This window comes from Pipistrellus hanaki (genome assembly GCF_964339955.1).
Source record: "Pipistrellus hanaki genome assembly, chromosome: 5".
Lineage (NCBI taxonomy): Eukaryota > Metazoa > Chordata > Mammalia > Chiroptera > Vespertilionidae > Pipistrellus > Pipistrellus hanaki.
In genome coordinates, this window is record NC_140507.1 from 71448153 (window position 1) to 71464148 (window position 15996).

A 15996-nucleotide genomic window follows, 5' to 3' on the forward strand; every position below is an offset into this window, starting at 1 on the left:
AGACTTACGGTGGTGATCATTTCCCAATATATACAAATATTGAATCATTAGGTTGTACACCTGAAACTGTTATTACGTTTAATTAAGAAAAAGCATGTCCAGTGAAAGAAACTAGACACAAAGTCCGCATACTGTGTGATTCCACTTATACACACTGCCCAGAAGAGGCAAATGGATGAAGCAGGGTCTGGGCACGGTGGAATGTGGGCCCCATCCCTCTGTGGCGGACGACCATTCTGTTCCTTCGAGGATGAGGAGCAACATGTTTGACGTCACTGCACCACCTCCTCCCGTCCGGGCAGCCAAAAATGTCTCCAGATATTGCCCATGTCACCTGGGGGGCTAATTGCCCCCAGCTAAGAAGTACTTCCTGCCGAAACCCGTTTGGCTCAGTGGATAGAGCGTCGGCCTGCGGACTGAAAGGTCCTGGGTTCGATTCCGGTCAGGGGCATGTACGTTGGTTGCGGGCACATCCCTGGTAGGGGGTGTGCAAGAGGCAGCTGGTCGATGTTTCTCATTGATGTTTCTAACTCTCTATCTCCCTCCCTTCCTCTCTGTAAAAAATCAATAAAAATTAAAATTAAAAAAAAGTACTTCCTGCCCAACTGGCATATAATTTTTTTTTTTTTTTTTAAGGAGTACTTCTTTTCTGTTGCTCTGGAACCTGCCAGCTGTTCCTTCTGCCAGAATCCCTCCTTCCCACACGTGCACCTGGGCATTTAGTCCCGCCCTCCTCGGGGACCCAGCCAGTGCACCGGGAGAGTGCTCCCCTGCCCTGAACACCTGAGGCAGAGGCCCGGCCTTGGGACCCAGGCAGGCAGCAGTGAATCCCTGGCTAAACTGGGCCTCTGCTGTTTTCTGAAAAGTTACCTTGTGCCTGTGAGCCCACTGGTTTTGTTTTTTCTTTTCCTCCTACTGGTAGGAATATAAAATACTTATGACAGTTGGGATTTAAACAAAAATATGAATAAGTGATACTACAGGAGGCAGGTCAAGGGGAGAATATGATTGAGGTTTGGGGTGGCATGGAGTCACCTTTCCTGTCCTCCACCCCCAGACTTGGCTGCAAACCGCTCCCTATTGAAGGGCCTGATGCCCACCCTCCTGCCATGCAGGCTCTGTGGGCCCCCACCCTGCCCAGCGCCTGGCCCCTCTTGGCACGTGCCACCCCATCTCGGCCGCGCGGGCCTGTGCCCCCTCTGCCCCCTGGAGCCTGGCCCCTTCGCCAGGCCCTGACCTCTCACCCCACCCCCACCCTCCCCCATCCCCACTCCACCCCCACCCTCACCCACCAGCGGGGCTGGACTCCAAGTCCCAGAAAGCCCCGCGCTCCCCGGGGTGGGGCCGGGCTCCCGCTCCCGCGCACGGCTCGGGAGGCGCCGGCGATTTTCAAATTTTGGCGCTAAAGAGGGCGGGGCGGCGGCGACGGGCGGCGATCGCCCTTCCCCTTCCCGGGCCCGGCCGAGATGGCCCGTCCGCTCCGCGGGCTCAGGGTTCGAATCTGAGACCCCGGGACCCCAGGGGGCTGGGACGTCACGGGCCACTGCGGTCTGCTGCGAGGGTGGGGGTGCGGGCGGCGGGCGAGACTCCGCCAGCCCAGAGCGCCCCCCGCAGCCCAGAGCGGTCTTCCCGCCTCCGCCCCCCCTTCTACCCGCCCCCCCCCCCCCCCATCCCGGCGCCGCCGCCGCCCACGCCCCACCGGAGGCAGCGCCAGACTTCTCAAAACCTCAGGGCGGGCTGAATCCTGGATCCTGGATCCCGGAGCCCAGATGGGGGTGGGGTGGTGGGGGGACTGACTGCGAAGCCCGAGTCTGGGGGCCCGCAGTTCTGGGCCCTGGGCCTGGAGGGCCTGGCTTCCAGGTTTGGGATCTGGGTGCTCTCCCACCCAGAGCCCCAGGTGAGGGGAGTCTGGACCCGGGTTCCACAGCCAGGAGGCTAACCCCGACTCCAGGCTCCGAACTTGGGGCCTTGGGGCTGGAACCTGGTCATCCCCACTGAAACTTTGGAGGCGGGCAGTGCTGGAGTTTATGGGAACAGCTTTTGTTCCCTTGAGTAAACGGAATCAGGGAATCAGTAAATGTTGATCCTCCCCTGTGTCCTGGCACTGGGACTGCCTCAGAGTCCAAAGCAAAGACCCTGCTCCTGGGGCGCTGGCCTGGGCAGAGGAGGGGTCAGAGAGGACACAGTGCCTGTAACAAGCAGGTTACTGGCCTACTGTAACACGTAGGTTACTGTAACAAGTACCCGTAACAAGCAGATTCCTGCTGGAAGATAGTGAGCATGCTGAAAGTGGGCTCACTGGCTTGGGGGCCGGTGGGGTGGGGGACAGCATTTTAAATATTGACATATGTATTTTTTATTGATTTCAGAGAGGGAGAGATAGAAACATCAATGATGAGTGAGAATCATGGATGGGTTGCTTCCTGCATGCCCCACAGTAGGGATCAAGCTTGCAACCCAGACATGTGCCCTGACCGGGAATCAACCCGTGACCTTTTGGTTCATAGGCCGATACTCAACCAACCACCAAGCCAGGCCAGACAGTGGGCCTCCTGGAGTGGGGACCTGGAGAGAAGGTGGGAATGCCCCATGAATAGCAGGGAGAAAGCCTCCGGGGGAGGGGCAGCCAACGCAAAGCCAGTTCCAGGCCGGTGCACCTGGCAATGGAGGAGAACGGTGTGCGATATTAAAGAAGCAGAGGTGTCCGGCCAGCAGCGGAGTTTTTCCTGGTTTCCAACCCAGCGGCCAGAGGGTGAAATCCTCCCTGAGCAGATCCTCAACTGCCACTGTTGGGCCAGAAAGAAGGAAGGGAATAAACCCAGCGACGCCCGCCTGCCCGCCCGCCCGCCCGCCCGCCAGAGTCCCCACGTCTGCCCAGCAGCAGCAGTCCAGGGTGTCTAGCTGGGAGGCGCCTGTCCCCGTGCAGCAATCCCTGCCCAGTGGCAGCAGCCCAGCCTATACGTCTGGGAGGCGCCAGCGCCCAGCGCGATCCTGGCCAGCGGCGGCAGCCTGGGCTGGGGTCTCAGCCTGGCCAGGGTGCGATCCCCTTCCAGGGGTGGCAGCCTGGGGTCTCAACCATTGAGACACACCAGCCAGGCAGATATGGAGGAATTTTAAATGTTTCTTTTTAAAAATATATATTTTATTGATTTTTTACAGAGAGGAAGAAAAAGGGAAATGGATAGAGAGCTAGAAACATCTATGAGAGAGAAACATTGATCAGCTGCCTCCTGCACACCTCCCCACTGGGTATGTGCCCCCAACCAAGGTATATGCCCTTTACCGGAATCGAACCTGAGTCCCTTGAGTCTGCAGTCCAATGTTCCATCCACTGAGCCAAACCAGCTAGGACTGTCCAATATGCTAAAGAAAAAACCCTATCTAATAAAGAGGGAATATGCAAGGGAGGGCATTTGGGGGTGACTGGGGTTTCAGGGGAGGGCAGTTGGGGACAATCGGGCTGGCAGGGAAGTGGTTAGGGGGTGATCAGGCTGGCAGGGGAGTGGTTAGGGGGTGATCAGGCTGGCAGGGGAGTGGTTAGGGGGTGATCAGGCTGGCAGGGGAGTGGTTAGGGGGTGATCAGGCTGGCAGGCAGAAGCGTCGGGAAATCAGGAAGGCAGGCAGGGGAATAGTTGGGAGCCAGCAGTCCTAGATTGTGAAAGTTAATAATCAAGTAGTTAATAATCAACCAATGAATGATAAATGAGTGGAAAAACAAATCTTTCTTTTCCCCTCTTCCTCTCTTTCTCAAAAACAAAAGCAAAAAACAATAATAATAAAAAAAAAAAAGCAAGAACAAAAATGCCCAAACTAGCCATGTTATTTGGGGGTGCTCCAATGGGGTATAGTTGAAAGGAAAGTGGGGACCCCGGAGCTTGTACCTGGGGTCTGAAGCAAGGGCACTCTGACTGGAACGGTGCCCTCCAGCTATCAAATTGGCTAAACTCCGTGCATCCGCACAAACAGGAAATGGCTGACAAAACTGAGGGTCAGGCTCTGGGCAGGTGGCTCGGTTGTTTGGAACGGTCACCCAGGTTGCAGGCCCATCTCTGGGGCACATACAAGAACCAACCAAAGAATGCATCAGTAAGTGGGATAACAAATTGTCTCCCCCCCTTACTCTCCAAAATCAATCAATCAATCAACAAATTGAGAATCTTCTTACATCAATTTGCATCTACTGAGCAAATTCACTTTTGTATCCTGATTGCCTAGACACGTGTGGTTCTTTGGGTTCTTTGAGCCGGTGGTGACATCTTTCTGGTTTCCTCATTAGTTGAATACACTCTTTGGCACATGTACATTGTATCATGCTTCTTCCCTTAAAAAAAAAAAAAAAGTATCCTTTTGCCCAGACTGGTGTGGCTCAGTGGGTGAGCATTGACCTATGAACCAGGAGATCACGGTTTGGTTCCTGGTCAGAGCACAGGCCCAGGCTGCAGGCTTGATCCCCAGTAGGGGGCATGTAGGAGACAGCTGATCAATGATTCCCTCTTATCATGTTTCCATCTCTCTCTCCATCTCTCTCCCTCTCTGAATCAACAAAACATATATTTTTAAAAAATGCATCCTTTGAACATAATGTGGAGCCCCTCAGAGTGACACTGGGGATTCAGTCAGTCATTCAGCCCGCACACATTTATCGTATATCCCCTATTAAATACCAGAAACACCACGCTGGGCAAAACAGACCTGAACTCTCGCCCTGGTGGAGCTGACATTCCAGTGAGGGCACAGATAATAAGTAGGAAGAATAAGTCAAACATATAGTATGTTAATATATAGGAAATATACAGGCCGGAAGCCAGCAGTCGCGGTGCCAGCACGGTCAGTTCCTGGTGAGGGTCACTCCTGGTTTGCAGATAGCCACTCCTCACCTTGTTCGGGCCGAGAAGAAAGAGGGTATGAAATGGTGTGTGTGTGAGAAGGATGGCAGGTGGCCCGGGCAGCCCACCAAGTGGAGGTGGGGAGACAGAGGCAAGATGACTTGGGGGGGGCAGAGGAAGGGGCCCTCTGGGGGCGGCAGGGAGAACCAGCGCCGGAGCCCGTCTCCAGGGAGAGAGGGGCGTGGCCTCAAGTGACTTTCCCGGTAACTACAACAGGGAAGGTGTGCAGAGCACTCCCTGAGCCAAGCCCGGTCTAGGTCATGCTTTTGTCACTGTTCCAACAACCTGGTTTCCCATGAAAAGGCGTTTCAGAGAGGTTAAGTCACCAGCTCAAGGACACACAGCTTGTGAGGGAGGGAGGTGGGATGTGAACCAGGTGAGCCTGACCTCATAGGGAGTGCCCCACCCCTGCCCCCAGCGGGGCCTGGCCTCCGGCCTCCTCATCTTTGCTCCTGCATCTCCCACACCTGGCGAGGCGTCCCCTCCCCTCCCCCCCCCCCAGCCCTGCCTCCCCTCCCTTCTTCCCCCCGCCCCCCACCCCCCATCCCTGACAGCCTGCCCTGGCTTACCAACGTCTCAAAGTTCAGAGAATGACTCACCTCCGCCAGGAAGCCTCTCCCTCCAGACAGGAATCATGTCTCGTTCATCTCTGGGGGGAAAAAAAGCCACGATGTCAGAGGCTAGCCATGCCCTCACTGCAAACACACCAATGCCCTCCTGGCACATCGAGTCAAACCCCAACCCAGACCCCTTCCCACAGCTGCCCAGGCCCCCCTTCCCCATCTCACGCTCCCACTCTCCCCTCCGGGGCTCCTGGGCTCCTCAGTCCCCCTCAGAGCCTCTGCGGGCACAGCCTCTGAGGGCACAGCCTCTGAGGGCACAGCCTCTGTGGGCACAGCCTCTGCAGGCACAGCCTCTGCGGGCACAGCCTCTGCGGGCACAGCCTCTGTGGGCACAGCCTCTGCGGGCACAGCCTCTGCGGGCACAGCGCCTGGAGACTGTCCTCACAGCCCCCCCAGAGCCGCCTCCTTCTTCTTTTTTAATTTTATTGATTTTTTACAGAGAGGAAGGGAGAGGAGAGAGATAGAGAGCTAGAAACATTGATGAGAGAGAAACATCCACCAGCTGCCTCCTGCACACTCCACACCAGGGATGTGCCCGCAACCAATGTACATGCCCTTGACCGGAATCGAACCTGGGACCTTTCAGTCCTCACACCGATGCTCTATCCACTGAGCCAAACCGGTTTCGGCGCCCCAGAGCCTTCTTCACGTCACTCAGGCCGCAGCTCAAAGGGCACCTCCTGAGAGAAGTCACTCAGGGGCCAGGGTCTCCTAAGTGTGGACCAGAATGGACTCCGTACGTGCTCGGGAAAAGCCTGGATGGTGCTGTGGTGTCCATAGGGGAAACTGAGGCGTGGGATGAGGTGGGGGGGGAGACACGCTCAAGCGCACACTGCTGGTCAGGAGATAAGTTGGAGGTTGAAATGAAAATCCAGGCAGTCAGAAGTATCCCGGTCACCCCATCCCTCCCATGTGCTGTGTGTGTGTGTGTGTGGGGGGGGGGGGGCGCTCTGTCTACCTCCATGCTACTTTCCCCGCCCCCTCACTCCTCTCCTATCTGGGTCTGTTCAGGCTGCCGTAACAGAAAGCCATAGATCAGGCAGCTTAAACGAGAGACATTTATTCCTCAAAGTTCCGGAGCCTGGGAGTCTGCGTCCGGCCGCCAGCAGGGCCATTTCCTGGTGAGGGTTACTTCCGGGTGTGCGGAAGGCCACCTTCTCCCGGGTCCTTACACCCTTACACGGTGGAGAGAGACTCTGATGCTCTTCCTCTCCTTATAAGGACACCAAGCCCGTCCCAGGTACCCACCCTCATGACCTCATCCAACCTAATCACCTCCCAGATGCCCACCTCCTGCTACCCCGGTGAATTTGGAGGAGACACACATGAGGTCCATGCCACCCCCACAATGAAGAGGGCCTTCGCTCTGCCCTCACCTCTTCCAGACGGCCCTGCCCAGCCCTGCCCGTCATCCTCCCCAGTCCCACCTGCCCTGCTGGGAGCGTCTCAGGACCCACCCTTCTGGGCAGATCAAACTTGACCTCCCCTCTGTCCGGGGGAACGCCCCCCACATTTGCTCTCTGATACCCTGTTTTTAAGCCCCTGACACCCTGGGGCTTAAAAACAGGGTGTCAGGAAGCAGGGCTGGTACTAGTGTGAGGCAAAAACGCAGTCATAACTTTAAAAAAAAATCATACTTTAGTGCAACTAAGAAAAAACACATGCAGAATAAAATTTTCATGCTGGAGACATTCTCAAAATGTTAAATCGAGACATGATCAATCATACTGATTTTTCCTTCTGGTCTCAGCTCTAATATGGCTTGGAGTGGTGCTGTTAGTGATCCGTCCTGAATTATAATTTTTAAAAAAGATTTAAAATTGATTTTTAGAGAGAGAGGAAGAGAGAGAGAGAGAGAGAGAGAGAGAGAGAGAGAGAGAGAGAGAGGCATTAAAGTGAGAGTGGAACATGAACCTATGCCTCCTGCATGCCTCCTACCTGGGATCAAGCCCACAAACTGGGCATATGCCCTGATCGGGAATAGAACCAGCAACTTTTTGGTGCATAAGATAATACCCAACCAACAGAGCCACACCAGTCAGGACTTGATATTTTAAATTTTTAATATTCTGGCCCTGGCCAGTGTGGCTAAGTGGCCCAAGCACCGAAGGGTCTGGGGTTTGATTGCCGGTTAAGGGCATGTATCTAGGTTGCAGGTTCAATCCCCAGGCCCCGTCGGAGCACATTTGGGAGGCAACCAATGGATTCGTCTCCCTCCCTCTCCCTCTCTCTCTTCATCTCTCTCCCTCTCTCCTCTTCCCATTCTTCCCTCTCTTTTCTCCCTCTACTTTCAATAATATAATATATACTGAGTGGCCAGATATTGTGATCTCTGAATGCATAATAATCTGGGCATTCGGTGTATATCCTATATAATAAAAGGCTAATATGCAAACTGTCCCCTAACCCAGGAGTTCGACCAGCAGGCAGGCTGGCCAACCGCCCATGTCCCCTCCCCCTGGCCAGGCTGGCTGGACCCCACTCATGCATGAATTCATGCACCAGGCATGCATGAATTCATACACTAGAGGCCTGATGCACAAAAATTTGTGCAATAGTCCTTCCTCCCCCCTACTGTTTGCACCAACTTCCCTCTAGCACCGGGACCTGGGCTTCTCTCCTCTGGCTTCCCATAGGCACCCAGGACCCGGGCTGGCTTCCCTCCAGCCCCGGCTTCATTAGGAAGGACATCCGGAAGACATCTGGTCTAATTAGCATATTACCCTTTTATCACACACACACACACACACACACACACACACACACACACAGTGTGTGCAGAGATCATAATAATCTGGTCACTCAGTGTAAATATGTAATCTCATTCTGGAGAAGTGGTGACAGTTGCATAAACTTGTGACTACCCCAAAACCCCACTGAACATTCTAAAAGGGCGAATTACATGGTATGTGAATTACATCTTAATTTTAAACAGTGAGAAAAAAACACTGTCTTGCTACTGAATTTTTTCAGCCTCCTTAACTTTCCCCCCTAACGTTTGAATGCTCCTCAGCTAAGGAGGGCAAAGCAGGGCCTCCGAGGCTACGTGCCCAGGTCCTTCCTCTGCATTAGACCCAGCAGTCCTCCTCCAGAAGCGCAGCCTTTGTCTGGGCTGTGCCTCTGACAGGAAAACAAATACCCCTCAGGCTCACTTTGCTTTGTCTGACCCCAGTCTGCCCCCTGACCCACACCCCCCAGCCCTCTCCGGTAGACTCCAAACATCCTCTCTCAAACCCTCCCCATCTTGGGGACTTCAGCTTCCCGCCCTCCCACATAACAGTCTTCCTGAGTCTCTGTTTCTTCCTCGGCAAACCTGGAACCGCCACCCCAGGGCTCCCCGGGGCTTTGAGGTAGAAACTGCTCATGCAATGCTTGCCTGCTAAGTTCTCAATACATGTTTGTTCCAAAAGTAAGTAAATAAATAAAACACGAATGTTGCTCACATTAGTATCTTCAATACAATGCAACATTAATAAAAAGAGTAATTACACTTAGAGATTCTCATTGGCAAGGTGGGTACAGTATATCCGTTTTTTCTCACTGGGGCAGTCCTTGCTTCACGTATTCTCCAAAGAGGGGGTCGTGGGGCGCCTCCACCCGGTGGGTGTGTTACCGCTTCTTGAGGCAGACAGGGGCATCCCTAGGGTAAGGAGAGCGAGGCGCTGGCCTCAGGAGCAAAATTTAAAAAACTCAATCATTAAGGTAAATATTTACATGAAATAGTTAAAAAAATCAAAACCAACCCAAAAATCCATGATAAACAAAACACTTTTTAAAAATTTGTAAATAAACAGGATCTGGTCCTGGTCCTGCGCCTGCGTAGCTCACCTCCCTGGCCTTCCCCTATGTCCTGGCCCTCATCCAGGTACATTTAAAAACCTTGATATTTTGTGCATCATGGATTTTTTTTTTTGCATAAATGTTGATTTTTAAAGCACATTGCATTCTGACATTATTAATACACGTTGCATGTGTAACATGTTGTGTACATAAAATATCAATAATATTGCAACCGTCACCCAGCCCTCTTCACCCGCCCCGGCGGGTCTATGCCTTAGGTCGCTGCAGGCGCAAAGACCCACATCGGCCACCAGGTGGCGACGCCACGCCTCTCAGCGCCCGGGACCTTTAGCGACTCCAAGGTGGGCGGTGCGGAGGCGGCGTGATGCATCGATCCGGTCCCGGGCTGGGCGGGGGAGTCTGGGGAACCGGGCGTTGGGGCTGAGTCCAGACCCTAGACTGGCGGGGGAGGGGACACGGCGGTGAGTCACCCGGGAGCCCCCGATCGGCCGTGGGAGACCGTCCCCCGCAGGCCTGCCCGCTTGGCTCGTGAGCCGCCCTCCTGGGGAGACTGTGGAGCTGGCAGGCGTCCCCGCGTGCAGCCGTCCCAGCGCACACGTGTGGCCACGAGAACCAGCAGCCAGTGGCCTGAGGGAGCGGCGGCGTCAGTTTCCCCCTTTGCATCGTGCACATAAGTGCAGCCCCCGCTCCCTGGGTCCTTGAGGATTCATGCACTACGATACAGGGAGCCGGGTACACTCCGCACGAAACACAGAGCAGAGCTCACCCTGGACGGAGGAAACAAAAGTGGCGCCTATCACTGCAAGGGAATCCTAGGTGACAGCGCGAGGCGCGAGCCCGAACCATTCCCCCCAGGCTTTCTCCCCGACCCTGATTCCTACCCAGGCCCAGGGGCCAGGTGCTGTCCAACGGCGGAACGGAGTCGCCGGCAGGGGGCGCGCGGCGCGCAGAGGCCCGGCCACCTGCGCCTCCCACGCGCTTCCTCCCCGGACAGTCTCTGCGGGTGGGGAGCGGGAGCGCGGGCTCGCCCCTAGGCCAGGGCGCCTCGGACTTTGCAGCCCCTGCTCCTGGGGACCTCGAGGCGACCTCCTGTGACCACCAGCTGACCTTTATTTAAGACTTCTTGTGTACCCCGGATTTTATGTCATGCTTCTTCCTGCAACCGAGGCCGGGGTGCATTCTCCTAGCACAGGTGGGAAGCAGCCCCCAACATGGGGGACTCCGGGGCGACCTCCCGCGACCACCACAGTTTATTAAGCGCTTAATGTGTACCTCTTCCCCCTCCCCCATTTTTTTATCGCTCCCTCCAACCCAAGGGGGGCTGGCGTTGCCTGCCCATAGACAGGGAGGGACACAGAGGCCTCGGGAAGTGGAATCACCCGGTGGCTAAGGGTCTCAGACTGGGGGAAAGCACCGCCACCCCCACCCCCTGGGAGGGATCGGGCTGCAAGCCGGGCCCCCTCTTCTTGCAAGCCCCCTGCACAACCCGGGAAACCCGCGGGCCCGGGACTCTCCGGGGACTGGGAGGGGATTCCAGGCTCCCCGGCCCCCCCTCTCCCCCCGAAAACCCGGGCCGCCTCGCGCGCTGGAAATCCCGCGCGCGCCCCGAAACGCGGCGCGGCTGCCGGGAAATCTGGAGAAAAACTTCTGCTTTTTTTTCTCTCCCTTTTCTGGCACTCACGCTCCCCAGGCGCCCTCCTCCCGGCGCCCACGTGGGGCACCCCCCCCACGCGGCGCCCCGCCCCTCTCCCAGCGCCAGCCAATCGCCGCTGCGGGCTCCCCGGTGGGCGGAGCGGACGGTGGCGGAGGCCACGCCCCGTTTACGCGAGTCTTTAAAGGGCGGCGCCGGGCGCGGCGGGACCAGATCGCTGACGCGGAGGAGCCGGGCCGTCACTTCTCTCTCCAAACCCTGGATTACTCCCGCCGAGGACCTCGCAGCTTCCCCTGGTCTGCCTGCCGCGGGGCGGGCGTCGCTGTCTCCCGAACTCTCCTTGGGAAAGTGTCTCGGGCTCCCCGGCCCCGGAGTCTGCGCTCTGCCCCCCGGGACCGCCGCGGGCCGCGCTCCACTGTGGATTATAACTGCAACATGACCCTGGAAGAGCTGGTGGCGTGCGACAACGCGGCGCAGAAGTGAGTAGAGGCTGCAGTCGGCGGGCCGGGCGGGGGCCGCGCGCCCGGTGCCCCCGGCCGGCGCTGACCCCCTCCCCCCCTCTCCCTTGGTCCAGGATGCAGACGGTGAGCGCCGCGGTGGAGGAGCTGCTGGTGGCCGCGCAGCGCCAGGACCGCCTCACCGTGGGGGTGTACGAGTCGGCCAAGCTGATGAATGTGTGAGTCAGACCCCGTCCCCGCGCCGGGTGCGGGGGGAGAGCCCTCCCGCGCTCTGCACGCTCCCTGCTGCACCCCTCTCCTGCTCGGAGCCGGGACTTCCCCAAAGGTCCCCACTACGCACGGAGCACCTCTCTCTCTCTGTGTGTGTGGGTGGGTGTGTGGGTGGGGAAGCTGCAGTGTCCTGACGCCGCATCATTTGCAAGCGTCCACCCCCCTCCCCCATTATGCTCCTACTTTATCTTCCCCTGCGTCCCCGCCCCCCTCCAGCTGCATGCACACGCTGCCCCCTGCAGACCTGCGGTTTCTCTTTGTTTATGCAAACTCCCCTGTGCATGGTGGGCTCCCCCTCCCCTGCCTCCCAGGCCCCCAGCTGACCCGAACCCCCCCTTTGGCCCCTCAGGGACCCTGACTGCGTGGTCCTGTGCCTGCTGGCCATCGACGAGGAGGAGGAGGATGACATCGCCCTGCAGATCCACTTCACACTCATCCAGTCCTTTTGCTGTGACAACGACATCAACATCGTCCGGGTGTCTGGCATGCAACGCCTGGCCCAGCTGCTGGGCGAGCCCGCGGAGACCCAGGGCACCACGGAGGCGCGGGACCTGCACTGCCTCCTGGTCACGGTGAGCTGGGCCTCCCCGGCCCGCCCCGCCCCGTACCTGGGCCCCGTGTTTGTCAACAAAGTCGAGCTGGCGGGGCCGCACCAGCTCAGGGCTCAGCCACGCCAGGCATGTCCCGTGGGCAGCCGCAGCGGCCTCATCACCCCGCGAGCTATTTTGAGCCAGCCTGTTTTCCCCACAGGGGCCCTGGGACCGGGAGGCACCCGCACACTCCCGAGGCTCCCCCTGAACCCGGTCTTTCTCCCTCCCCTCCCTCAGAACCCGCACACGGACGCCTGGAAGAGCCACAGCCTGGTGGAGGTAGCCAGCTACTGCGAAGAGAGCCGGGGCAACAACCAGTGGGTCCCGTACATCTCCCTGCAGGAGCGCTGAGCCCCGCCCGGCATCACAACCTGTCAACTTGCTGCCAAAAAAAAAATTAAAATAAATATTTGACACGCCCCTCCGCCCAGAACAACTCCCCCCAAACAAACTAACCTGCGAGACCATGGGGGCAGCGTCATTGGAGACTGGAGACACGGAGGGAGAGGGGCGTGCACAGCCCCGGGAGCAGCCGGAGCCTGGAGCGGCGCCAGCGGCCGCCACGGCGAGAGGAGACGAGGGAGCTGGGCCTGCAGGAGGGGCCCGGGCTCAGGCCGACGGCGCAGGAGCTGCCGGGGGAGAGGACACGCACTCCCGGTCCCGGGCGGTGCCGCCGAGGGCACCCCCACGCGCCCAGAGGCCGGAGCGGACATTCTGCAAACGCAAACGGGCCTGGCGGAGGACGAGGGTCCAGCCCTCGCCAGAACTAGACTTGGGGACTTGGGGACTGGGGCCGAGGTCGCTCGGCACCCACGGACTCCCAGTTTGCAAACTGCATCGACGATCTATTTTGTTACGTGCACTGTGACTTGAACCACTGAGAGAGGCCGGAAGCTTACAGATACATCTATTTTACGTCTATGGTGACGATGACCTTGTAATAAATTTCTAAAGCTTCTGGGTTCTTGTGTGCGTGCTGCTTCCAGGAGTTCCCAGGACTCCCTCCCTCCCCCTGCCCCTCCCCGCCCCACACACTGCAGCAGCCCTGCCCCCAGCCCCTCTTGCAAGCTCACCAGGAAATGTTACTTAAGTCCCTGCTCGCAGCTCCAGGCTCCGTCTCAACAACAGAGCCTCTTCTCTCTGCAGCCGGCGCCACCCAAGTCCAACAAATCTTTGCCTCTTTTTTTTTTTTTTAATTCTCCCTCCTCCTGCCATGTAGCAATTAAAAGACCGGTTTATTACGAAACCTGGCCGCCGTGCCACTGCTGGTACAGGCTGTGCTGGAGCCAGCCCCAGCTCTGGGCACATTCAGATACAATGAGGGGGGGTGGGGGCTGCAGCCTGCACAGCCGCCGGCGGGGCCCAAGGTCCAGAGAGGTCAGGGGCACCTGTGACCTACAGCCAGGCGGGCGAGGCTGGACCTGCTGGGAGCGTTGCTCTGGTGACACACCCCCACAGGGTGCCCCCCACCCAGGCCTTCTCCCTACGAGGATGGGCCTCTTCCCTAAAGAAAAAAAACAACTAAAAAACAAACAAAAAAAACCTTTCCCCCAAACTAAAATCAACAAGCAGAAAAGGAGTCCAGGAAGTTCTGCTCCTGGCCCAGCCGGGCTTGGCATGTTGCTGCATTTCGCCTCTAAACCGAAACTGTAGTAGGGCCGGCCACCTCCGTGTTCTCTCTGAGTTACACGCAAGGACTGCCCCTCCCCCGGCGGCCGGAGCGGGAGGGGCCTCCGTCAGGGGGGCTCGGCCAGGGCCACCGCGGCCCCTGCCAGGTGCCTGGCCCGGGACCTGTGGGCATGGAGTGGGGAGTCCCACCGCAGCCAGGACCTTTCCACCAGCCCACGTGGGCAGAGGAAAGCCCCAGCGGCCCTTCAGGAGTCACGGGGCGGGGGAGCCCCGAGGGGGAGGATGGGTGTGAGCGAGAGGAAGAGGGGAACTCCCGGGGGAGGGGGAGGGGGAGGGGCGGGAGCCCTTTGAGGGCTGGGAGAAGGGGAGAGCCCTTGGGGAGGGAGCCCTGAGAGAGTGGGGAGCCTGGGGGAGGAGGGCGGAGGAGCACCTGCTGAGGGTGGGGGAGGGGAGGTGCTAAGAGGAGGGACCCAAACCCTGGAGAGGGCGTCTGGGGAGCACAGGGGTGAGGGTGAGGCAGAGGGGACACGGAGGGGCTAAAAGGGGGCTGAAATAAATCTGCAGGGGGTGCGGGAGACAAGTGGGGAGGCCAGACGGAAGCTCCCGGTGGAAGGAAGGGGTACTTCGGGGTGTGTGTGGGGTGGATGGGGAGGAGGTCCCTGAGAAGGAGCTGGAGAGGGAAGAGACCAGGGCAGCAGGGAGCAGAGGTGGAGGGATCCCCTGAGGTGGCCCACGGGGGAAGGACTGGCACGGACAAAGGTCAGCCCGGCCGCCTGGAGCTCGGGCTGTCCGTGTTCAGTCGGCTCCTCCCAGGGAGGCCCGTTCCTGCAGGTCCTGCCCATAGATAGGCACGGCCACTCCGTCCCCATGGTGACCCTGGCCGTCCGGAAGGGCCGAGCGACCTCTGGGTCGCTCTCTCCAGGGTTTGGGTCCCTCCTCTTAGCACCTCCCCTCTCCTCACTGGGTCCCCCGTGCAGCAGGAGATAGAAAGACTCCGGCTTCTGGGCCCCAGGAGACAGCAGGGGGTGGGTGGGACTCCGGCTCTGGGGCCACAGGTTCCTCCTCTCCCTGTGCCTGATTCCCCGCTGCAAAATGGGGCCATGATGCTGCCTGCCGATCGCTTGTTGCAGGGGTTCAGGGAAATACATATTTCTGAGGTCAGTGTAGGAAGTATAAGAGCCGTTCACCATTATCGCCATTTCACAGCCGCCCTGCAAACCAGCCCGCGGGGACCAGGGCGAGGCCAGGGAAGCACAAATGTCTCCGAGCAAAACGGAGAAGAACAACGTCCAAAAATTCAGTCGGCAAGCTGAAGGCCGTGTCAAAGCACTATTTGACAAACTGACATGCAAACAGAAAAACAGAGAGGGAACTCCCTGGAAACAAAATTGTAAACAAGATAAGATCGACATTGCCTCAGGCTGAGCACCGCTCAGCGGCCCAGGCCCCATCTTCCTGGAACCGGGCACTCCGTTCGCAGGTGGACACGTGAAGGCTCGGACCCCAGACTCCGTGCACCCTCATCAGCATGAACGCTGAGGGCTGTGACTCTCTGTTTTTAAATTTCACTACTTAAAAAACATCCTCACAGGAGGACATATTTTGCTGTTGTTGTTGTTTGTTTTTAATTATTGTTGGGAGAGAGGAAGGGAGAAACATCCCTGTGAGAGGGAAACATGGAGGGGTTGCCCCTCCTTTTGGTGTAAGGGAGGAGGCTCCATCCTGACCAGGGCCAGGGCCATCACTCTTGTTACTATTATTGTTATTGTTGCCGGTCTCATTGCTGCTGTCATGAATAAAAGAAGTAAGTCTTCCTGACGAACCCACAGAGGTCCAGAAATCTGCTTCGGACGCTGCCCTTTCACTGAGTTCACAGCGGCCGGCCCGTCTCCCCTGCCTGCAGAACCTCTTGGCTCTGGCCGCGTTCCCCAGGACAGGGCTGGTGTCCCCTCGTCCAGAAGGGGAGCCCGAGGCCCCGCGTGGAGGCTGGGCGTCTTGCATTGTGGGTAAGTGGCTAGTCAGCCGCTGGGGGGATGGTGGGAACGGGGCTCACCATCCCCGTTTCCTGTCCCGACACCAGCGCTCACG

At 58.0% G+C, this 15996-nt stretch overlaps 1 protein-coding gene across 1 annotated transcript; it reads left to right on the forward strand.

Moving 5' to 3' along the window:
* Positions 1 to 11158: 11158 nt before the first annotated feature.
* On the forward strand, positions 11159 to 13237 carry GADD45B (growth arrest and DNA damage inducible beta). Its single transcript, XM_084883939.1, has 4 exons — positions 11159 to 11440; positions 11536 to 11637; positions 12039 to 12261; positions 12517 to 13237. The coding sequence occupies exons 1-4, from the start codon at positions 11397 to 11399 to the stop codon at positions 12628 to 12630; spliced, it is 483 nt and encodes a 160-aa protein (XP_084740065.1). The 5' UTR covers positions 11159 to 11396; the 3' UTR covers positions 12631 to 13237.
* Positions 13238 to 15996: the final 2759 nt, after the last annotated feature.

Excerpts from the sequence above, each read along its gene's own strand:
- GADD45B (XM_084883939.1), top strand. The coding sequence starts at position 11,397 with ATGACCCTGGAAGAGCTGGTGGCGTGCGACAACGCGGCGCAGAA. Across the intron at positions 11,441-11,535 it reads TGCGACAACGCGGCGCAGAA|GATGCAGACGGTGAGCGCCG; the intron begins GTGAGTAGAGGC and ends CCCTTGGTCCAG. Across the intron at positions 11,638-12,038 it reads TCGGCCAAGCTGATGAATGT|GGACCCTGACTGCGTGGTCC; the intron begins GTGAGTCAGACC and ends TTGGCCCCTCAG.